The sequence below is a fragment of the Cladophialophora immunda genome, assembly GCF_000835495.1.
Source record: "Cladophialophora immunda strain CBS 83496 unplaced genomic scaffold supercont1.6, whole genome shotgun sequence".
In the NCBI taxonomy this organism is placed as follows: Eukaryota; Fungi; Ascomycota; class Eurotiomycetes; order Chaetothyriales; family Herpotrichiellaceae; genus Cladophialophora; species Cladophialophora immunda.
In genome coordinates, this window is record NW_015622546.1 from 1,406,108 (window position 1) to 1,429,193 (window position 23,086).

Sequence of the window (23,086 nt, forward strand, 5' to 3'; positions counted from 1 at the left end):
GTCTTCATCTTCGTGCCCGCGGCCGGCGCGGTCTACATCTGGTGGACGTACCCGGACACCCTGCACAAGCCCCTGGAAGAGATCGCGGCCATGTTTGGCGACGAAGACATGGTCATGGTCTACCAGCGAGACCTGGATAGCGCCGAGATTCCTCTGGACGCCATCGAACGGGATCTGCCGGGCAATGACAAGGGCCTTCGGGAGCAGGTGGTGCAAATCGAACAGGCACATCAGGGTCAAGTTGGAGAGAGCACCAAATAGTGACGGGGGTGGTTTCAGGAGTTGTTCCATGGTTAGTGGCCTGGGTGTGATCCTGTAAGGAGTGAGTAGGGAAATAGTAAGGAGAGCACAATTGTTGACAGACTGCAAGACTGAAGGACTCATTCAACAGAGCCATCCTTCATCCACAGTCAGGCACCAATGCAAAAAAAAAGGTCAGATCTTGAGCCCACTTTGTGAAATACTGGAATATCAGCGAGAGCAATGACGAGGGCTTGAGACGGAAGACCAGGTTGCTTACTCCCAGTAGCCAGGCCTCGCGATAGGACTCAGTGCTGCGTCTGCCGTTGAAGGCAGTCAGTCAGTTGTGACGGCCGACAACGTGAGATCCCAATCAACATTCTAAATTAGCATCATCAGGAGCGCGCTTCCAGCTTCTGCTAGTAGAGATTTGTTCATTTTCTCCGCCGTACTTGCGAGTTTACTATGTACCACATTCCGAGGCTTTCCTAGCCCCAAGATCCACAACCGGAACGCTTCAGCGTCCGAAAGACCCTCAGCTTTTATCTCATGAACCGCCATTGGTGGACGACGCCCCCCATTTGATGAGCGCAAACGAGTTCCACGGCAGCAGCAACCAGTTCTAGAGAGATTTTATCAGTTTCCGGAAGTAAGTAACCCGGAACTTTGTGGACGGCTGTGCTAGACCTTCAGCCTTTTCGGGAAGAGAGCATTGAAAAGAAAGTCCGCTGATGGATAGAGTCAGACTCTACAGAGTGCGGCCGCGCTGGATAATCGAGATGATTGTATATCCGTGACATGTATCTGTGAAAGCTTCATAGAAGTCCCTCCAACCTCCTCAACAGACAACACCGCCATCTGCAGAAAAGACTGCGCCGGTGGTGAAGCTCGAGTCATCGCTGAGGATAAAGCAGATCGTCTTGGCCATGTCCGTCGCCGTTCCCAGGCGCTGTAACGGCGGCGGCGGCGGTCGAAGGGACGGAGGTCGCTCATCCGCGGACTGGTCGCTCCGTAGCCGGCTCAGCATGGGCGTGTCGATGGAACCCCTGTGCACACACCACAGTCAATAAAAGTCAAGTTCAAGCAGTATCGGGGGGGGAGAGACGGAGGACCACCACTGACGGAGCGAGCACGTTGACCCGGACACCCTTGTCTCCCACTTCCTTGGCCGCCGTCCTCGACAGTCCGATCACGCCGTGTTTGCTGGCGACGTACGAGCCGAGCCCGTACAGGCCCATCAGCCCAGCCATGCTGGAGACGTTGACGATCGAACCCCCAGCCTGGATCACCCTCAACTCGGCGCGCAGACAGTAGAACGTCCCCGTGAGGTTGATCCGGTGGACAAAGTCCCAGTGCTCGTCGGAGATGTCGGTGATCCTCGAGAACCGCCGCTGGCCCGGCCTGGTCTCGACCCCGGCGACGTTGGCCGCCCCGTCGAGACGCCCAAAGTGCTCGACCGTGTCGACGATCCAGGCGTCGACGCTCGGAGAGTCCGCGACGTCCACCACGGTGCCTTTCACCTGGACACCGTTGCGGGCCTCCAGCTCGGCGACGGCCTTGTTCAGCAGCTCCGGGTTGATGTCTGACAAGGCCAAGATCGCTCCTCGATCGGCGCACTCACGCGCCGTCGCCAGCCCAATCCCAGACCCGGCCCCCGAGATGGCAATCACTTTACCCTGTAGTTGTGCCATGGCGCTCCCCTTTTTTCTTTGAGCACCCAAGTGTTTGACTTCTGCCTGTTCTTAAACCTCGGGGGCTCTTAAACTCTGACGATTCTCAATTGCAGTGGATTAGTTCCGAGGAAGTCCAATATCCGACGGGAGAGCATAGGTTATGATGGGGAATTACGGAGTAAACGGAAGATGAGTTCGGGGCATTCGGGCGCGAGGAGATTCAGGGTCTAATGAAGATTCAAGAGCTCGATCTCTCCTTAACGATGATGGTGGCTGTGGAGAATGCTTCAGATCGTTGGGGGCTCATGAAACGGGCGTGACTGATGTGCGTCTGGGCTCACTCCAGCTAGGGACAGTTGCAGAGGCTCATCTGCGCTCCATTTGGAACTACCTACGCGATGCTCATGCCTAGGTCAGTCTGACAAGCTTAATGCTAGTGAGCTCCGAGCTCGTGAAGAAAGGGCTTCTTTCAGCAATGCTGAATCAAATCTTCTCTCTGTCAAGGCATTCGTGACTCGGATGACCCCATTCGTGACTCGGATGACCCGGTTACAGAATTAGAGTGGTCTATTGATTACTATACGTACATCTAGTATACAACCAAATCGCTCTGCGCGCTGTAGTAAAGTCTATCACAGGTAGCCCGGATGAGTCGGTTGGCCCAGTTGATCCATCGCTTCCACGTCGGCCATCGTCATGTTAAATCCATCGCTCGCAAACATCTGAGAGGGCGAACTGGCCTCCATCTCGGTCATCCAAGAATCACTGCTGAAGGGCGGCAAATCCCACATGCTGGGATCGATCCCCGTGCCACCGTCCATCATCAAGTCATTTATCTTGTCGTAGATCTGCTGTCCGTGGCCGGTTTGCCCCTGGTATATCGAGCCGTGGTTCTGCATCGATTCCGTATAATCCGACGCCGGAACACGGTCCAACGTTTCAAATTCACTGGACAACCTTTGGTACGACAGCTGGGTGAGGTCCTCCGTAAAAGTCTCTGGTAGGCTTTCCCTCATGTCTAGATTGTCATTTGGGTCGGGATGCTGATAATCACCCATGCCTTTCATTCCGGCATGCCCCACGTCGGCCGCTGTGACCACGGGCTGTGTCATCACAGGGACAAAATTCTCATGCCCAGCTGAGTTGTGGTTCCTCTTGTCACGCCGTTGCGTGGTGGAGCAGTGTATTTGTGGCGCGACGTCCACATCTCGAGGTGTAGATCGAGTACCCATTGAATTCGTAGTGGCTCTATCACGATCGAGTTGGTGCTGATGGCCGCAGGATTTCAGAATGGATTTGAGAATGGCGTGGTGACGGCCGGCGGTGGGGAAGGAGGGGCTTAGATCGCTCAACGCATCCAGACAGACATCGAGAGCCTTCTTCGACTCGGGATGGGGCCTTTGCAATGCGGCAGACGGTGTGACGTTGGAGACCAGCGTCATGCCTGCGGTGAGGGCAAGGTACACGGCCACCGAAAAGATTTTCTGTATTCCATACTGTCGTCGGAATGCATCAATCATCTTGGCGATGCGAATACTGTTCTCAGTGCAGATGTTGCGCGAGTCGACTGCCGAATATCCAGGCAGCTGTTTCTTCTGAGTGGTGGGAGTTTCGGTGGTCGATGAAGCCGAATTCGCAAAAGGGCGGTGGATGAGGACGATGGCGATCAGGACTTGGGTGTGAAGGGCACAAACCTCTGGAGCAGGAAAGTCTTTTTTGTTCCAGCAAAGATCCGGGGGCAGTGATCTCAACCAGAGGAGCAGGTTATCTGCCACTTCGGACAAATTCTTCAGGTTGGCGTCCTTGTCCAAATCCCCGGGCGACCCATTCAGGATCGCGTTCATGTCATCGAGGATTAGGGAGAGATCCACCCAAGCACTCAGCAGTTGGTACTGAGAACCGACTGTATCTTTTGAGGGACGTGGAATGCTGACATCTTTGATCTTGATGGTGCTAGGTCGGCCTTGACAAACAGAATATATCCTGCAGTCCGGGTAAGCATGGGGTTGTGCTCCCAAGGCATCACCATGAAGTCACTCACTTATCCAGCACATAACAGCCCCAAAAGGTTGAGATCCTCAATTGCCGGTCTCGAGCTGTTAATTTGCCCGTCTGTACTAGGTGCAAACAGTCTCGATGGAGGCCCATATCATAGGCCAGACGAAACGCCATACCTAGCACCACTTGTATCAATTCCAAGTATCCCTGAGGTTTCGCAGGGTAGATACGCACCAGGATAGAGCCAGCAGCCTCTGTCATCCCCTATGCTTCCCAGGAAATGCCCATAAAGACATAATGCTTGGATGGTGGTCACATCTGGATTGTCAATCTCGTTCAAGAGTTCCGATTTTATGCGTTTGGCGTAGAGAGGGATGAGAGAAACAGCATACGGACGATCGCTCAACCGTGCAGACCTGGCAAGGATGCAATGCAGCAAAAACTGGGAGAAGTATGGACTTCGTTCTCGTCTTGCCAAACCTTCCATAAATGCCTCTTTCTGTACGATGGGTAGAGCGGGATTTTGGTAGGTGAAGTAGAGGTCGACCAAGTGAGCTTGGAACTCCTCCAGATCTGCCATTTCTTTGTGATTGTAGGCTTCATTATGGTGTGCCGCCACAGGCGAGTGAGGAGATACGAGGGGGAGAGTCAATACCACTTGCAAGTTGGAGGTATAGCCGAAGTACCGAACTTGGCCCTGAAGATCAGTGCTGAGCCAACCTACCTCTGCAGAGCTGAGAACAGGTCCGAAGTTGCCAATGTCTTGTTTCTGCCGGTGTGCGCCCAACCTTGTGAGAGCAAAATCTTTCCTCATGGCCTGAGTGTTCAATAGAACTTCGGTCATCGGAATTAATGATTCAGAGACATCACGAAGCGTCTCCTTGTTGGAATTTATCGAAGAGAGGCGGCGTGCAAGTGGCGAAGAGAGCAGGTTTGGTAGGGGCGGGAGCCGAGGGCTACCATCCAAACCAGCAGCTGCATTTGGCTGTGACAAGTCGAGGCCGCACCTTTTAACTCGTTCGAGGGTATCAATAAGTTCTTTGTGGAGTTTGGCCAGATCTGCTCTGCTCCTGTATCGCAATTTTCAGGACTGGATCACTTTGGCGGACAGACAACAGCTACCTTTTTCTCCCATCATGACGAGGGAATTCGCACGGGGACTTGGCCTCGATGCAATGTGAGCATGGCTTGTTGTAGCGAGAGTCTCCGTCGCACTGCGTGATCATCTAGTCATTTCATCATATCCTCTATCATCTTGCGTGGCTGGGGTTGGGATGCTCACCCTCGTCCTCCGTCGTCGACATGAGATACAGGCAATTGAGGCGCGTCGAGTGGCCAGGCCAGAGGAGTATATTTTCATGCTGTGTCCGCCGTGCTTGTTTTCTGCCAGGTCGTTCTAAAAGATGCGAAATAGTCGGATAAGGCTTTGGTGGAGAGACGGATGTCGTGAGGAACGGGGAAGACTGCGCTTAGATGGTGACAATTCTGCAAGCGAACCTGGGGACTCCGGTGCTCGGCGGGAGCCATCTGGCCCCGCGCACACTTCTCCAGCACGCCGGGCAGGCGGAGTTTGATGAGGACCCTATGATCAAGGAACTTTCCTGGAGGCGTACCGAGTACCGAGGCCACTGCTATAGAGTTTAGAGTTAGATCCAGATAGCTGGCTGTATCGTCGATAGGACGATAGCGTTGCAGAGCCTTGAACTCGACGACAACATATTCTTCCTTTTATTTATTTCGCTAGTTGTCGCCTTGACACCATTGGATCGTCATGGAGCCTGTACGAAAGAGAGGAAGATATACTGCTCGCGCCTGGTGTGTTACGCCGACTTCTGTCCAACACCATTTTTTGAGTTGTTAAGCTGATTTCCTAAAAGTGTCCATTGCAAGCAGCGCAAGGTCAAGGTAGTACTTATAAAAGATTCGGCCATTAGATGCTGATACATGTGCTCGCAGTGTTCAGGAGAAGACATCTGTGTTCAATGTCGAGTCAGGGGTGACCATTGCACCTACTTGGGTCACACTAAGATGGCGCCTCCTATACAACGGCGTGCGCGGTGCGAATGACCTTGCCATCAGGAATCTCTTTCAAGATAGCTAAATATTCTCTAGCCTACTCCCAGGTTCTCGCCCTCACCACTCTGAACCTCCCTCGTCAGCGTCGATGGAACAGAACATCATCCAGGATCCAACAATAGAGGTCAATCCTTCCGACCCCTCTGAATGCATATTGGGTGGTGATACTACGCACGAATCTCCCACTTATCCTCAGTTACTCACTCCCACAAAGTGAGGCCATACCTCATCACTGCAACCCAAGATTCCAAGGCTAAGCTGACAATATTGCAGCGATGATCGCTCGTATTCTCTTTCGGCAGAAGGTCACGAGGCTGACCAACAAGATGGCTTCTACGCAGACTACAGGTCAAAGGCGGATGCCACAAGCCCTTACAAGAAGGTGGGATTTGCATCAAGGCTTTCTTCTCTGGGTTTGATCCTGGAAAGCTCAAGACGCTTATCCTTCCTGGCGACGACGCCCACATCAAAAACTACCATCTCTCTAAAACTGGTGGCAAATTCACAGATACAGTCGCTTCTTGATCTGTTCTTTGCGGACATCGATCTGGTGCTGCCAATGATGGAGCGACCACACATGACGGAGCGCATATCCAGTCTTCTGAGTGACCTAGGTCTTCCGGAGGCAGAAGACTATGTGGTGCATGTGAGCATGGAAAAATGTCCGTTGGCAGCACTGCTCTGTGCTATCTTAGCTACGGCCGAGAGCTTGGCTTCTGATTCAGTTTGGAGTCCCCAAGGCAAAATCTCTGGTTGGGCATGGTATGTCCAAATGCAGACATTGCTGCAGCATTTCGCGAAACAGGATCAACCGGACATGGACGTTTTGAGCTGCTTCACGCTAAGTTCCTTCTACTTGTTGACACTTGGAAAGTTTCGTGAGGCATCAGAAGCCATAGGCTTAGCCTCGCAGTTGGCAATCGCCTCCCAGCTCAATGTGCAAGACGCACTGCTTTACACCAAGCATGCAGATGCGCGGCATTACAAGCGGCTATGGTGGTCAATCTATGTAATGGACCAACAGATTAGTCGGATTGGCGGCACGCCATATTGGATTCGCGATCAAGTGACTGCTGTCGACGATGTGCTAACGCCTGATCGCGATGCTTCAAACCTCCAAAACCCCGGGGTCAGCGCTGCCACCAATACCGTTCTCGACTACCTTCAGGTCCTTGTACATCTCGCCAGGATCGGGAGGGAAATATGGGACCAGCAAATCTCTATCCGGCAGAATACAACGCGCGATAGAGTGGCGGCCGCAAAGATCGACTCACAGCTTCTACGACTGAGCTCTAGCCTACCATCTCACCTTGCATGGCGCAAAATGGGCGTGAGAGGTGACGACGGAATCGGATCCCGGCATGCTATTTGGCAACGGCTGATCATCTCGAATGTAAGCTGAAGCCTTCTCGGTATGATCTCGCAGCGTGACCAGGTTCTAACGTCTTTCGGTAGAAAATCAATTCTCTCCGATTACTTCTCAGACATGATTCGCTACGCCCAACTGAGGACCATGACTCGATGCTCATTTGCCAGCACCTTGCGAGAACGAGCATTTCCGACATTGCCGCTGTCATGGACAGTGCAGAGGCTACGCCACGATCTGTGGGCCTTCACTTGTCCACCTCGCTGACTGATTTTCTGTGGCACTTACTTGCTCCAGCACAGACTCAGACGTACTTGGACCACGGCGATGAGACTGCTGAATACTTCCGTACAGCCTGTTGTATCCTGGAGGATCTGTCACAGACTGATGTCACGGCCCGACGAGCTGTTGCGGCTTTCCAAAATCTGCCGTTACGCGGCAGCGACACAGTTTCAACAGTGGAACATGGTTTGAGAAGTACCGTGCGCGACGTGCGAACACAAGATCCCGTCGCTGCCTTGGATTCTGGCACCACCAACTTAGGAGAGCAGTCTATGGGCCGGGATCCCTTTCCAATCGCCGGTAGGTGGGCGAGCTCCAGGTATCCCCCTCTTGATGTGCAGGCAGGTTTCTCTGGGTCGGGCTCAGACGGGACCGTGCCAGCGCGGAGAAATACACTCGATGCTCACGGCGACGTGGCGCATGGTGGTTCCTCAGCAGAGGAGCAAACAGGCAATCTATCTCCTCCGGTGAGAACTCACGCTGTCGATGACTTGTCGAAGACGTACGGTGATTTGGACCTTTATTGGAGGACGACATTGTGATAGTATAGCGTGGAGTTATAGCAGAAGCTAATAGCCCCTGGGCTTCCCTTCTTCTCTCAATTTCGATATTCGAACTCTTGGCCAACAAGCTTCTCGCTGAACCTCCAGAGCCTTTTAGCATCCCTGCCAGACACCCCATGGCTGTACTGATCATCCTGGTCAGGCATTGAGCAGTCGCGAAGATATCGCCCGTTAAAATCTGCAGCACACGGATTGCATTATTGGTGGTCTCTCTTTGTCCCACTCAATGTCGATGGGTGTGATCAATGGAAGCCACCCAGGTCTCTGAGGACAAGGACCGAAATACATAGCACGGCGCGAGCACATTGACCCCCAGAATACCCCCTGCGTCTTATAACAGCCATCAACCCCGTGACAGCGTACTTCGTTGCTCCATATATAGTCGGGCTCAAGGTATCCACGTATCCCACGATGCTGGAAACCAGAATCACGCAACGGTCGAAGGACTCCTTTGCTTGGAAACCGGACCCCGCAAGTCTGGCCGTATGCCCAACGCAGACAAAGTTGACATCTACGATCCTTGGTGCTAGGCTCTTTCAAGTCAACCATTATCCCCCAACCTAGCCGCATCAGGGAATTTCCGCCCAGATGTTAGAAGCCCCAGTCTCGGCAGCACAAACATACATTTGACGTAGACGATGCTTTGAAAATTCTGAGGATGAGACACTGTCCATGCACACGCGGGAGGTGGTCACGACGCTCTATCCTGAATGCGCTTGATAGTCCTGTCTCTGGGACGAGTGCAGTTCGCCATGTGTGGCGAGAAAGAATGGTATGATAATGGTATAATCTTAGTCAAGTATTGCGAATATTAGTTCGACTCGTCTCGAACATTTTTGTCGCGGAAAGAGAACCAGGAGCATGCAGCAGGATCTATGCGAACCACCTTATCTAAGGCCAATAGGTGGAATTCCGGTTTCGCGTTGTTCAACATCCAAGGCCAGTATTGCGTGCTTTACACATGTCGGTGCCGCGACGCAATCGACCAGCGGGGAAACATGTATAAGACATGGAATGGACGATGAATATATGTTCCGGTAGAGTCAGACGCGGCTATTGTACTTGCTTCTGCGAGACAGCTGTTGTTGAACCTGTTGACCAGGCATCATGAGCAAGGCAGCAGAGCAGAAGCTGGCTTTGGCCACAGTGGACGTCGAAGCCAGATCATCCGACTCTGCGGAGAGCTCGCAAGAACTCCTTGTGAAGCCGATCTCGACGTGGAAAGGCTACGTATGGGATACATGGGAGCTCCCCAAAGAAGAACGATGGCTATTGTTCAAGGTCGACGCCTTTGTGTTGACCTTTGCTTCGGTAAGGTCCCCCTCGCTCCTTCACAATGCTCGTTGGCGCCGTGACTTGGCTGATGCAGCTTCAATAGATCGGCTACTTCCTCAAGAATCTTGACCAATACAACGTCAACAATGCATTCCTGAGTGGCGTGGAGGAGGATCTTTCGATGTACGGAAACCAACTTGTGACGAGCACGTCGATCTGGACCGTGGGCTATGTTGTGGGCCAGATTCCATCGAATCTGCTCTTGACGAGGCTGTCGCCCCGGATCGTCATCCCGACGGTAAGTGAGATCTAATTCTTCGTGTGCGAAAGATCTGCTTACGAACCCCGGCCAACCGCAGCTCGAGCTGGGTTGGGGAGTCGCGACGATGGCCACATCCTCCGTGCAATCTTACAAGTCGCTTTATGCTCTGAGATTCCTGGTGGGCTTGTTTGAGTAAGTGCACATTTTCTCCCCGGGATCGTGTCTTGGGTGTTTGGTCACTCACTGTTCGAACCCAGATCTGGTTTCTATCCCGGTATCCATTATCTGCTTGGTAGCTGGTACACTCCACGTGAACTCGGCAAGCGCGCCATGATATTCTGGCTGGCCGGTTCAATGGGGCAGCTCTTCAGCGGGTTTCTGCAGGCTGCAGCATATACTGGCCTCAACGGTGTCCACGGCCGAGCAGGCTGGCGGTGGCTGTTCATCATCGACGGCATCATCACGCTTCCTCTCGCGGTCACCGGCTTTATTTTCTTCCCGAACCTGCCGCAAGAGGACAATAAAACGTGGTGGACGACGCAGGCGGAGCATGAGCTTTCAGTCAGGCGCATGAAGGCGATCGGCCGCGCTGGGAGGGAGCCCTGGACGTGGCCCAAATTCAAGAGGCTTCTGTTCAGCTGGCATACATATGTTCTCCGTGCGTGTTGCTTGTTGTCCATCCTCCTTGGTTCTTGGTGCTAACAGCCAGATACAGCCATGCTGTATGTCATCTGGAACAACGGAGGATATCAGCCAGCCATGGGCTACTGGCTGAAGAGCTTCGACAAGAAACCTTACCCAGTCCCAGGCACGTATTTCACAATTCCGCAAATCAACTATCGTGAGTCTTCCTTGGACTATCTGTGACAATCCGCACTAATCATACGGTGGCAGTGCCCAACGTAACAATCGGTATCTTCATTGGCATGTCGTTCGTATGGGGATGGCTTTCCGACGGGCCCCTTCGAGGTCGGCGTTGGCCTTTCATCTACGCGGGTGCCTTTATTACCGTACGCACATGTCGATCCGGCGCGAGTTTTTCCGTGACGAGAATATGTGCTGACGTGAAATGCAGTTGATATTTAGCGTCGTTCTACGCCAAATGCCGCTCTACACCGACGTCCACGGCCGAAAGGTCGTGTATTGGCTCAGCCAGATCGGGTTCGGAGCTGGCCCGCTCATCCTGAGCTGGATCAACGAAATCTGCTCGAGCGACACTGAAAAGAGGGCGTTGCTGGTGGCGGCAGGCAATGACTTTGCCTATGTCGTTCAAGCCGTAGCGCCCAACTTCGTTTGGAAGACTGTCGACTTTCCGGCCGCAAGAAAGGGTTATACGTGGTCCCTTATCCTCCAGGTTCTTCTCAGTAAGTAAAGCCCCTTATATTCTTTTCCAGTAGATGTGGCGGAGCTAACCGGTTCCTCTTTTCGCAGTCCTGTGGACAGCTCTCATTCAACTCCTGCTTTGGCGAGATGGCCGGATTGACGGAAAACGCAGGGTTATTGACGTCGCTGGGTCTGAAGCAGAAAGCTCAGCCGGAAGGAAAGCGCCTGCTGAAGCAGACAGGAAACGGATCAGCTTTGACGCTGCTGCGATTGCGCCTGCGGCAGGGCCTATCAGTCAATAGCCATCAATGTAGCGACGGCCTGCAGCCATACGGTATGATGAGATGGGATGGCCTCATCAAGGGTGAGATGAATGCCTCAACGATGTAGACTATGGAACGGCCTGAAACACCACTACGTAGGACGTCTTCAATCTTCTCTCATCGGCATAAATGCCAGCTACAGTAGAACTTCGGATCAGACCCTGAGGGTCTCTTTATCACGACGCCAGGAGAGAGGGTACGCTCTGGCCGAGCATGGCGATACAGGCTCCATTCGTAGTCCTTCTTCATCTTAGAGACGTATTCTGCCCACCACGACTCAATCAACTTCCGTGTATACTCATATTTTATACCCATTCGTTTCGGCCCGAGCCTATAATTCGTGTGTGATGATATTGAGTCCACCCCGAGCGGCGGTAGAGGTCTTGTACAGTTCGGGCCCAGAACCTCCGCACCAAGCAGTGTGCGCCGCCAACCTGGCATCCGACGGCCAGGCCGATGCGGTCAACGCGCTGGCCCGCACCACAGGCACCGACCCCGTCATTATGGAGGCCGGGCGCGTTGCCTCAAACAACCTCTTCGCTGGCAGCGCTGTTGAGGGTCTGGTACTCGCCATCGAGGTGCCCATCTCGCGCGTCAGGGTCCAAGACGGTTTTGGGACTGGGCAGCTACGGTAACCGCGCCGACGCCGACAAGTGGAAGTCCACGATCATGATGTTCTGCCGCCTGTGCGGCCTGAAGCCCGGCAAGCTCGAGCGTTCTAAACCGGCCGACATCGAGGAGATGTACAGGCATCTCACCGAGACCACTGGCGACGTCGACGACGTTGTGGAGCGTGATCAGGCCGAGCATGTCGGCGTGATCGCCTCGAATATTCAGTAATGTCTTGCGTCCGTCGTCGGAACATATGCTGCGCAGGTCCTGGATGCCCCCCGCCAACCGTCGGACTCCATCAGCTCCACGTCGTTATTGTCCCACCGAGGCTGCGACACGTTCGCGTTGGCGGACTTTACTGAGTAATCCCGAGCCAGGCGTCCCGACAACTGCGACTGATGATGGGGCGCATCGAATGTGCTAGGCTGGCGGGTGTACGCGCCCGCTTGGGATTTGGACGTCCCGAATCTCGACGGCCAGGTTCTCTGCAAGAACAGCCGCGCGGCCGGCATGCATGCGCAGACGATGCTGATATCCAGTTCGATGGAGCTCCAGATGGAGATTGGCTGTAGGTAGACTGCGAGGGGTGCACGGGAACGGAAATCAGCAGAGGTTCAAGATTCCAAGCTCGTCGAACACGATAGAAACGAGTCTTTCCTGAGAGGAGGCAGAAGGTGAGGGGCCACGTACAGGTAAGGTTGGAATTCTTTGCAAAGTTGATCAGTGATTGTAGTCTGATGCAGCTGACAACGGTGACGCTATAGAACAATCGAGGAACCTGTCAGCTTACTTCTTGACTTCGAATCATTGGCCACTTTCAAACGAGGAAAAAAGACTTACAACGAGCCCACTCCAAACATGCTCAAGATCTGGAGCTTCTGCTGTCGAGAGATCTCGAGCTGGAGGATGACGGGCACCGGCAGCGCGAGAATGGCGAGGTCAAGCCCGATGTTGATGCCCGCGGCCGCCCAGCCTCCAGCGTTGATGTTGATACACGTTCCCGCGGTGGGATCGCGCCACTGCTCCCAAAAGAAGGCCACGGGGGTGCATTCGAAGCCGAGAACGAACATGTACGAAACAAAATAACCAATGCAGAGGCCGATGACGACGTACGCGCCTTTCCGGAAGTGCGGCTGTGGGAAGACGGCCAAGTAGAACGACAAGACGGCCAATTTCGTCAAGACCGAGATGAAGATGTACAAGAACTCGCCGATGAAGAAGTTCTGCGCCGTGTCTACGTCAGCCTCCAAGAATGCCAGAGTGGGAAAACTCTCGACCAAGCCACATCATGGCAACATCACCACCCTTTGGTCTTACCTTCAAAACGATGTCGATGTTGTCGGGTGGGACGTTCCACAGGTCTTGCCCTAAGCCAAGGTGTGCAGCTGTGTAGTTCGCACCAAGCATGTGTTAGTCAACGAACTGATGACTCGAGTGAGGTCGTGGAAGAGGGCGGTCATATATGTACCCTGAAAGTTGATCGACGTGAAGACAACCACGCCGAGCTGTGTGGAATCTGTCAGCGCTGCCGAGCCTTTGTGGACTTCTTTTCCAAAGTCAAGATAGCACATACCGTTGCCACCATCATAATCCCATCGTCGACTCGGAACCCCGGAGTAAGAGGCGGTCGGACAGAAAGCCTGATCAGATAGAAGACGACGGCAAGGGCCATGAAGATGGATGTGACGATGATATAGGTGTGGGACGTGTTTTTCGGCATCACACCGCATGCTTTCTCCGTGAGATTGACGGCGCCTGTGTGAAAGATTCGTCAGATCAGGCAAGGAGGATTTCCTCTCAATCTCTCTCCGGTCATATCATCCCACTGCATGCAGGCCACGGTGGTAACAGACTGATAACTCACGCAAAGCTTCGATCACGGTGCAGTTCGCGGAATTGCACTGCTCAATGCGCGTGACGAGAGATGCATCAGCGCATATGCATGCCAGGTCGGTCGGGGCGCATGTCGAGGATGGAAAGAGGGATTCGGCGCACAAAGCCTAAGCCTCGTGTCAGCCATCGTCCATCAAAGAGTCCAGCCGGGGCAGATGGAATACGCCGTGATATCACCATACAGCGCATTGAGGAACTGCAGACAACAATCCCTGGACCGACTGTCCCGTGGCCATACTTGAGAACGCCAACGACAAAAGACGCTTGAAGAATTGAATTGACAGCAGGCACAGGATGGCGTCGAGACTGGGGATATGCCGTTTGATAAACGCTCACATGCCGTCCATAAAAGCTTGAGCGTTGCGGGCCTCTCTCTCCCACTCACTCTTTCTCCCGATACTAGCATCCCTGGACAGTTCGAGAAAATTGGCGGCCGCCGCTGCCTTGTCGTGCCCCCGTCCCATGGTCTAGGTTTCCTTGTGGAGAAGTGGATGTCAGAGGGTTTTGCTTTCATGGAACGATGACCGAAGAATATCCAGATTGACAACTACGGAACGGTATGCGGGGCCGCGGTGGATTTGTCGGATCGCCAGGGCAGGAAGGGCAGGCAAGATCCTGGGATCGCTGAGGAGGGCGTTGAACAAGGAGCGGTCCAGCGAAAAGGTACGATCCTCCAGATTGCAACATGTCCTTGGAGGAAAAGCCCCGGAGGACTCGAATGAGGGCAAGCCAGGAGACCCACGCGCATCAACTGCACAATTACATAGTGTCGGTGGAGGAGCTCAAGGGCCGTTGGCTGACGAGGATCAGTTGAGAACATGACTATGTGGGAGCCACACGGAAGACTAGGCCGGAGACGAGGGCAATGACTGACAGACCTTGAAGAGATCGGTCGGGCAGAATATGCATAGGATTGGGTACATGCCCAACGACGCTGGGTGGCCATCTCAGCTTCTTGCGCCGCGATTCCCAAGCAACGCCTGGCCGACCTGGAACGACTGGGGATTTCGATTTCGGTTTCACAATAGCGCAAGCCTGCAGATCATCCTGTGTGGTGCTACGGTGAGTTGCCCCTGCATCGGCGACCTGGACTGTTCGAGCAAATGGCGCCGATGGGGGGCAGAAGAAAATTCTGTCTAGAATCTCCACTGAAGTTCGCCTCTTGACTGGCCCCCCCACAACCACTGCTACACCAAAACGAAGCAAGGCAAAGCAGAAGCATGTGCTCCTTCTGTTCTTCATATCTACAGTAGTATTCGGACCTTGTTCCTGGGTCTGATGTAATACCAAGATAGGGGGACGTCGTATTGCTTATCAAATAGTACAAGTAGTCCGTCCACTCATCGCCGCGGAGTGTTTGACGTTTCTGTGCATGGTATTCGAGGCCATAATTACTGTAGTCTATCGCCAGCAAAACCCTCTGATGAGACGATCGCCGTCAGCCAACTATTCGAGTTTCAGCCGTTCCAGCTCGCCCTCGACGACAATACGTTCCATGTTTCCATGTCGCGAACTAGCATCAAACACCCACAGTCTTCGACACGCCGAGTCCCCAGTCTTTTCCAGAACAAGACCGAGAATGTTCCGGGCGGAGAAGGAAAACGTGTGCTTCACAATGGGAACGCAATAAATATCCGCAGGTGGGAGACCCTGCGAGGGATCGTCAAAGTAGATCTTTGCATGTCCATGCGACAACAGGGGCAGCACACCATTCAGGCGCAGGCGTCATTTCTGACCTCGGATCGAGTCCAGCACAATATTACCGTCGCTACGCCAGAGGCCGGACCACGTTGATTTTACGACGACGGCGTCGACTTGAATCGCTCCCAATGGACCCGTGCCTTCTGCTATCTAGGAGTGGTGGCCCTTCGTGAGACGCTGGCTCTTGTAAACTGCGTTCTTGCAGTCAAGATATGACACCACACCCTCTAACGATACTCAGGACCACGAAAGGGCACGACCTCGCACGACTCTAGTGTTTCCGTGGCCAGGGCTTTGTCTGTTCTCTTGCAAACCTCGTGCATCTGAAAACAAGTCTGCAGCCACAATCGAGTTTGCGGGAGTGATTGCTTAGAGCCAGTGTGATTCGTAAGACCTGTTCTTGATGAAGTCGTTACTGGGCCGACAGATTTCTCACTTTGTCTGTCTGCGGGTTCTAGGTAGAGGCGCCTCTGTAAGGGGATTAGTATGCGGGTAGGGCTGAGGACGCTTCCGGGGGAAGAAGCAGCGTACATCGTAATACCACGTTGACGTGCTTTCCAAGAGAGAGCCCAGCTATTTGTGGGAGGCTGCTGACGGCGCGAAAAGGCTAGCGTCGAGTGAGAGTGCGCTGTTGGAATACATAGAGAGCGCTACCTAATGTCCATTCGCAGCATCCAGTGCAGGCTCAGGTTTCCCCGCTGGAACCCACAGGTCGACTTGCGAAATCAGGCGAGAGGGCTCAGAAGCTCATCATTGGAAACCTTGCCAACAAGACTCTGCTTTCTCAAATCCTCTGTTTCCCATCCTCAGGCTGACGATGCGCAGCTCGCATCGCAAGTCGCGGTTTGGCTGCCGCGAGTGCAAACAACGGCACACAAAGTGCGACGAAACGCATCCGTCCTGCTACAACTGCACCAACAGCAAACGCCAATGTTCATTCACCCGCTCGACTGCGTCTTCGATGGTGCACATACAGCCGCAGCGGTCCGATTTGCCATTAGATGGCAATATCAAGACCGGTTCATCTGAAGCAATCACGCCGGATGGCGACGGCTGCAAAGTCGCTCAATCTCCAAGCCTTAGACGCGACCTCCTCCACGAGGACTACAACATAGTTCACTTCCAGCTCCTCTACCACGTTGGAGACAGATTGAGCTCTGATGCCCAGCAGTTCATACCCAAGGGGCAAGAGCTTTTCAAGAGCTCCGTGAGAGAAGCGTTCACGGCAGCGTACCTCATGGATGCCCTTATTGCCGTCGCCGCGGCTCACAAAAGCACGCTGCCGGGAGAGGACCAGGCCTTCTACCAGACTGAGGCAATGAGGCTCTTGACGCGGTCCTTGACCAAATTCAATGCCCAGCACGAAATCACCGAAGACTACGCCATGGCCGCGTTTCTGTACACCATGTTGCTGGGCCAACTGGTCCTCTTCGACATATTCTCGCACGGAGAGGACTTGGCCAGCATTCTAGATCGATTCGCGCATTGCATGAAGCTACACCACGGCATACGCAAGGTTGTCGCCCCCGTGTGGCATAAAGTCCAGCCGATCCTGGGCGGGTGCTATTTAGCAGAGTGGGTGAGCGACGGGGTCCCGAGTCTGGGAGAGCCCAACTCTGAATGTTCTCCTCTGTGGGAGCTGCTTGGCCGGAGCGACTTCAGCGCGAGCCCCCGCCAGGCCTACTCATCTTCCATCGAAGCACTGCAGATGATGTTCGACTACACGCGTGGCCGGCCGACGAACCGAATGATGGCCGTCCAGGAGTGGCTGGTTCGGGTTCCCATGGACTTTGTGGATCTCGTCAGCCAACGACGGCCGGAGGCTCTTATCATCCTCGCGTACTATGCCGTCCTGCTTCACCGTGCCAGAGGCTTTTGGGCCATCGGCGGCGCCGGACGATTTCTTATTCGGTCGATTTCGAGTTACCTTGGAGAGTACTGGTTACAGTGGCTGGAGTGGCCGAACGAGGTGCTCAACGGGCCACCAGCATTGACTGAGTAATGTGCTCGGTCATAATAGATCATATAGAACTGAGCGCCATCCATCCGAGCCACAGAATATTCATATTCCATGTACTTGGACTAGTCGACAGACCTCCGCACGCCGGGGTGTATCTGATCGGTAGCTCGACCCGCGAGGTGACAAGATCGCAAACGTCTTCAGCTGAAGATCCGAAGAGTGGACGGAGTCTGACAAAGCATTGACTGGGCGAATTTGGACCGGCGTGTCTGTGAGGGTTGACGCTTCCCTATGCGATACGGTCTTCTCGACCTTCCTATAGAGAGTGGGGCGTATTCCGCGATTTCTGATTTGTTACACCTGTTTGGCTTGCCGACCCACCCGTATTTGATGCGTTCTCATTGATTCAGAACACATCACACGCGTGTAGGATGAGATGGTTTCGGAGTTCCAGTTTGCCACTTGCTCTAAAGCACGGAAGTCTCGTCATAGAGTCTTCCATATGCTTCGGAAGCACAGAGCGGTGATAGGATTTCCTTCAGAATCCGACCCTTTCATGGAAAACCACGCCGGATCACCCTCGACACGAAGCATTACATACATGAAGCAATGGACATATAAGCCGGAGAACCGGTCTCTTTCTCTTGCAGCCACATCTCTCACTAGAGGGTACGACGTTGTACATCGACATATTCGCCCCCTACATTCCTGAATCATGGCCTTCACCGTCCTCATCTCAGGCGCCAATCGCGGCATAGGAAAGGGCCTTCTTCAGCGGTATCTCATCCAGCCTCACCACGTCGTCATTGCGGCCAACCGAGACCCGTCGCACCCGACATCCCAGTCCCTGAACGACCTGCCAAAGGGCGAAGGCAGCCGCTTGATCATCGTCAAAGTCGACGCCTCGTCCGAGACCGACGCCGCGGGCGCCGCCGAGGAGCTGCAGAATTCGTATGGCATCGATCATCTTGACCTGGTCATAGCCAACGCCGGCATGTCGACCGTCTGGCCTACGGTTGTGGCCCTCGCGATTGCGGACCTGCAGGCTCACATGGCAGCCAATGCGTACGGAGTCGTCGCGCTTTACCAGGCGACACGGCCGCTGTTGCAGAAATCCACCAAGGAGCCCAAGTTTATACCCATCGGATCCAAGGCGGGTTGCATGAAGTGAGTTCCTTACGATTCGGTGATGATACCAAGAAGAAGGAGGAGAGGGATATCGGGCCCCCGTGGATCTCACTGACTGAGTGACCAGGGACCAACCCCCCGTCCCGAATAGCGCGTACGGGCCGACTAAAGCGGTGGTGAACTGGCTGACGGTCAGAATCCACGCCGAGGACGACTGGCTCACCACCGTTGCCGTGCATCCCGGCCTGGTCGACACAGACCTCGGCTCTTCCGGGATCCGCTGGTTGATTCACGAGAGCGGCTACGAGTTTATCAAGGGGTTCGACCTGGAGAAGTCTATGATTAGCGTCGGTCAGTCGTGTGACGGTATTGTCAAGGTCATATCTGAATCTGTGAGGGACAAACACGGTGGCAAACTGGTCTCATATACTGGTGAAATTATAGATTGGTAAAGACACAACATAGGTTTGAGACTCACTCGGAAAGCTGCAAGAAAGCAGGAGTCTTCAGTTTGAACACCACGACCCCCCGTTTACATGCTCCCCAACACCACGTCAGAATTGTGAAGTGTCGGCAGGATGAGTGACGAAGCCAGACCGATTTATCATCTCGTAGCCATCGTCGTTGAGGGGGCCGTATAAAACGGCATCCCAATCCGGCAAAAATGAAATTTCGGGCATCGGCAGATCCAGCGATGTAAACAGGATTTGATTCGGATCAGCCATGAACTCTTGACCCTGGAATTCGGGGAACGTGGATGTTCCATGCGGTATCGCTGTCGTGCTGGTGGACGGCGGGACTTCGGTATCGGGACGAAGCTGCGACGGGCGCTGCTCGCCACGGCTGGCCGGCTGGGTCTCGACTTTTGCCGCGGCGGCCACACCCAGCTGGACATGTGGCCTGTGCGACAAAGCTTGACGTCGGATCAGATTGAGACGTCTCCAGATCCTCCCGTGCCCATATTCATCCTGGATCCCCGCCGAATGACCGTGGAGACTCATTGCACGAGGGAAGAGCTCGTCAACCAGAGTCCAGGCACGCTCTGTGTTGACCCCACGGGGATTACCACCGAGACAGCGTAGGACGTAGGTAAGGGCGTACCACGGGGTGTACAGGTTGAAGAACCATTTGAACCTGGAAGCAACGTCTTCCTTCAACAACGCATAGTTGCTTTCCAGCCCCTCGCAGGCCAGCTTGAACGACGACCTGAGCACGTCCGGAGTCCGGTCGCCTTGTGGCCCTTGGTCTTGTCGCAAGCTGATCTCCTCTTGCAGTTGCAGCACGAACTCCATCTTCTTGCGTGCGGCGACTCGATGTTGATCTGCGATGCGCGACAAGGGAGATTTTGCGCCGGCATATTTCGCCGACAAATATTGGCTGCGCTGCTGAATCATCTTGCGCTTTTCCGTGATACCAAGAAGAGCGTCTGCGGGCTGTTGGTCTCGCGGATCCAGAATCGGGTGGAGCAGTCGGCACGACTCGGTTTGAATCAGGAAGAAAGACATGTCCGTCCACCCATCCGACTCTGTGGGAAGGTGTGTCATGTCTGGACAGATCTGATCGTCATTCACGTTCAAGGGAAGCCTCAGTTTTGGGTTCATGATATCAACCGTGGGTTGGAACCCTTGGTCCTCCGATGCGCGAGACTCGAGCACACACAGATGCCACCAGAGGCGAAGACGCATCTCGGTTTCAAAGGGGCTTAGGTGGAAGCAGGCACCATCCAGGTGCAGGTCAATCGATTTAGCGAGGCGGATCGCCAGCCCATTGAGGACCCATACCCGCCGGCCGACTTCATGGGCCCGTAAACAGGTCTACATATTGAGAGCGGTCAGTTAGATAAGGCCGAACGAGCAGGGGGCACGATTCTGGGGGCCCAGCCTCGGTAACTTACCACGTAAATTGCGAGAGCTTGCAGTGAAGTCATTTCAGGGCGGATCAGGAGGTCATTCACCGTGAGGAGTCGGTCCAGGCATCCTTTATAGCGTTTCAAGAGCGTTGGGCCATCGCAGGGTAGGCGAACGGGTTCATTATTCTTATCATCGTGAAGCAGGGCCGTGACGGCGGCGTAATAGATGGCAAATGTCAGCGCCACTGTCGAAGATTGAGCAGATCTGGGGTCCAGAATGGTTTCAACGACAGTCGTCTGGACTGTGGGTACATGCAAGATCTTAAGGACCGGGTCGACCGACTTGACGTATACGTTCCACAATCGAAGGGCTAGTTGGGCATCAGGATAGAATTTCAGCACATCAGACGGCATATCGAGCGGATCACAAGCATCTGCCTGGGCAGGAAGTGTGTGGTGAGCTTTTGTACCCTGCTGAAGATGCAGAGGTGCAGTTTCCGGGTCTGTCGGTTGAGTCATGTGAGCGTTTCCTCCCTGTTGGGAACATCACATTAGCTTGGACGCCTTCTGTATGAGACATTCAGAGAGAGGGGAGTAAAACTTGAACGAGTTCTGCGCACAAATCCAGACTCACATCCTGTGACAGTGTTCCGACATTCGAATCGTTCGTATGTCCGACAACTCGTTCATCATTCAATAACAACTCCCATGTCGACTCGTTGGGAAGTTGTTTTGAAATTTTGATTGCATCGACACCGGCCCTGGATTGAGCCTGGACTGGAGTCTGAGACTCGCCCCCGCTACCACCTGTGGGTGACCCTATGGTGACTTGACTCCTTCCAGCAGAACCTGATAGCAAAGCTTCCAGTCGTTCCAGGCGGCTGGCGATGTTTCGGAGAGTGGGATCCTTCCGCGCCGCGTCCGTGTGCTTTGTGGGATACACACAGGTGATGCCAGCCCTCGTGCAGTTGGTGCAAGGCACACCGCGGTCACAGCGGACCTTTCGCTGATGGCAGCTCCGACAGGAACGTGTCCCTACTTTGTGACTTTGCGGGGACGGGCTCCGAAATGGGTGCGCCATGTTCTTATCGTCGGAAGAGGTAGCTGGTCTCTTTTGGACTCTTGCCATGATTCTGGGTGCTTACACTTTGGGAAAGGTCTTGGGAAAAGAACAAACCTGTCATTGATCCAGCAGTTGTGCAAAAGAGAGAAGGAGATCACCCTTCCATCTCTCGGTGCCGAGAGGTCCGCGCTCTTTGTCATTCACCGGCTTTCTCGGTGTGGGGGCTCCGAATCAAGTGGAGCTAAAGATGCTGGCCAATCATCATTCAGCGGCGACGGAGGAATAGATCTACGGACGTACATTTGAGGCAGCCTCCTGTCCCAAGCATACTGAACAGGACCAAAAGGGTAAGAAGGACCAAAAAGGTAAGGAAGGAAAGTCGTTGGTTCTACAACTAGTATAAAGGTATATCGTGGTCATTCCGACCCGTCAATATGAGTGGTAACAATCTGCCACTCCAGAGACTTACCTGTCTCTACTCACGCCTCGACAGCAGACAGCCCCCTTATTTGACCTCATTGCGCATCAACGGTGGTCAATTCTTCATTCAACATGTCGGAAGTGGTTGTGGAGAAAGGTGCCAGCGGAAGGAACAGCGGTTCCTCGTCAACTTCAGGATCAGCAAACGAACGAGATGAACCCCGCAAGGCCATAAACGCCATGAGCTGGAGTTTGGGCATGAAGATCTATCATACTGCTATCCCTTGCTTCTTGGCCTTTTTGATGTAGGTCTTGAACAACCCCAGAAAGTACGTTGTCCACACCTGCTGACCAAGTCATGATCAACTGCAGCACGTTTTCCGCGTCCATCACCGTCCCCGCCACTTCTGCCTTCATTGCCGAGTTCAACGTCAATCGCACCGCAGCCCTGCTCCCAGAAACCCTGTACATGTTGGGTTTGGCGTTCGGCCCGCTCATCATGGCGCCTCTGTCAGAGTTCATCGGCCGTCGTTGGCTGTACCTGGTCACCTCGTCCAGCATCATTGCGTTCGCCGGGGGTTGTGGAGCCGCACAAAACTTTGCCACACTGTTGATCTGCCGCTTTCTCTGTGCATTCTTGGGATCGGCCGGAGTTGCCATCGGCGCGGGAACAATCCTCGATGTGTGGGGGATGGAAAAAGCTGGAGCAATGGCGAGGCTGCTCTTCATCTGCGGTCCGTTCTTGGGACCATCCATGGCCCCGTTGACGGGTGCATATGTCATGCACGAGTACCACAGCGATTGGCGATGGACTCAGTGGGTGGTGGCCTTGATCGGGGCGCCCATCTGGATTCTAGTCCTTTTCATGAAAGAGACTTCTGACGTTCAGGTGCCACACAGTGCTAAACACCCAGGTCGATTCCCCGTGGTGCAACTGGCCTTGTCGACACTCAAGGCGGCAGTGCTCCGTTCCATGACCATGCTCACCACCGAAGCGATTGCATTTTCCCTGACGCTGTACACCGGATACGCGTATGCCGTGGTCTTCAGCTTTTTCGCAAGTGCCACCTATGTCTATG

At 54.0% G+C, this 23,086-nt stretch overlaps 6 protein-coding genes across 9 annotated transcripts; 4 read left to right on the forward strand and 2 right to left on the reverse strand.

The window, feature by feature from the left end:
• Nucleotides 1-6,075: 6,075 nt before the first annotated feature.
• Nucleotides 6,076-8,177, forward strand: PV07_10051 (uncharacterized protein; the record flags this gene model as incomplete). Its single annotated transcript, XM_016397352.1, has 3 exons — nt 6,076-6,200; nt 6,261-7,380; nt 7,443-8,177. The coding sequence occupies 3 exons, from the start codon at nt 6,076-6,078 to the stop codon at nt 8,175-8,177; spliced, it is 1,980 nt and encodes a 659-aa protein (XP_016244543.1).
• A 1,128-nt stretch (nt 8,178-9,305) lies between these two features.
• PV07_10052 (uncharacterized protein) lies at nt 9,306-11,360 on the forward strand (the record flags this gene model as incomplete). The annotated part of the gene is made up of 8 exons (XM_016397353.1): nt 9,306-9,509; nt 9,577-9,771; nt 9,833-9,927; nt 9,993-10,393; nt 10,451-10,576; nt 10,630-10,745; nt 10,811-11,099; nt 11,167-11,360. 8 exons carry the CDS (start codon nt 9,306-9,308, stop codon nt 11,358-11,360), a joined length of 1,620 nt encoding a protein of 539 aa, XP_016244544.1.
• On the reverse strand, nt 11,331-14,732 carry PV07_10053. Of its 4 annotated transcripts, none has more exons than XM_016397354.1 (8): nt 14,069-14,732; nt 13,858-13,993; nt 13,567-13,748; nt 13,462-13,498; nt 13,311-13,378; nt 12,834-13,216; nt 12,684-12,751; nt 11,331-12,570 (listed from the first exon to the last, which is right to left on the reverse strand). In XM_016397354.1, exons 1-8 carry the CDS (start codon nt 14,120-14,122, stop codon nt 12,215-12,217), a joined length of 1,284 nt encoding a protein of 427 aa, XP_016244545.1. In that variant the 5' UTR covers nt 14,123-14,732; the 3' UTR covers nt 11,331-12,214. The 4 variants fall into 4 exon arrangements, with proteins under 4 accessions (XP_016244545.1, XP_016244548.1, XP_016244547.1 ...); XM_016397357.1 differs by having other exon boundaries at nt 14,051-14,732; XM_016397356.1 differs by having other exon boundaries at nt 13,858-14,732.
• Nucleotides 14,733-15,237: 505 nt separating this feature from the next.
• PV07_10054 (uncharacterized protein) lies at nt 15,238-17,678 on the forward strand. The gene has a single exon (XM_016397358.1). The coding sequence runs from the start codon at nt 16,405-16,407 to the stop codon at nt 17,587-17,589; it is 1,185 nt and encodes a 394-aa protein (XP_016244549.1). The 5' UTR covers nt 15,238-16,404; the 3' UTR covers nt 17,590-17,678.
• A 584-nt stretch (nt 17,679-18,262) lies between these two features.
• PV07_10055 (uncharacterized protein) lies at nt 18,263-19,127 on the forward strand (the record flags this gene model as incomplete). The annotated part of the gene is made up of 2 exons (XM_016397359.1): nt 18,263-18,714; nt 18,803-19,127. 2 exons carry the CDS (start codon nt 18,263-18,265, stop codon nt 19,125-19,127), a joined length of 777 nt encoding a protein of 258 aa, XP_016244550.1.
• Nucleotides 19,128-19,229: 102 nt separating this feature from the next.
• Nucleotides 19,230-21,710, reverse strand: PV07_10056 (uncharacterized protein; the record flags this gene model as incomplete). The annotated part of the gene is made up of 3 exons (XM_016397360.1): nt 21,159-21,710; nt 20,570-21,058; nt 19,230-20,489 (listed from the first exon to the last, which is right to left on the reverse strand). Exons 1-3 carry the CDS (start codon nt 21,651-21,653, stop codon nt 19,230-19,232), a joined length of 2,244 nt encoding a protein of 747 aa, XP_016244551.1. The 5' UTR covers nt 21,654-21,710.
• Between the last annotated feature and the right edge of the window lie 1,376 nt (nt 21,711-23,086).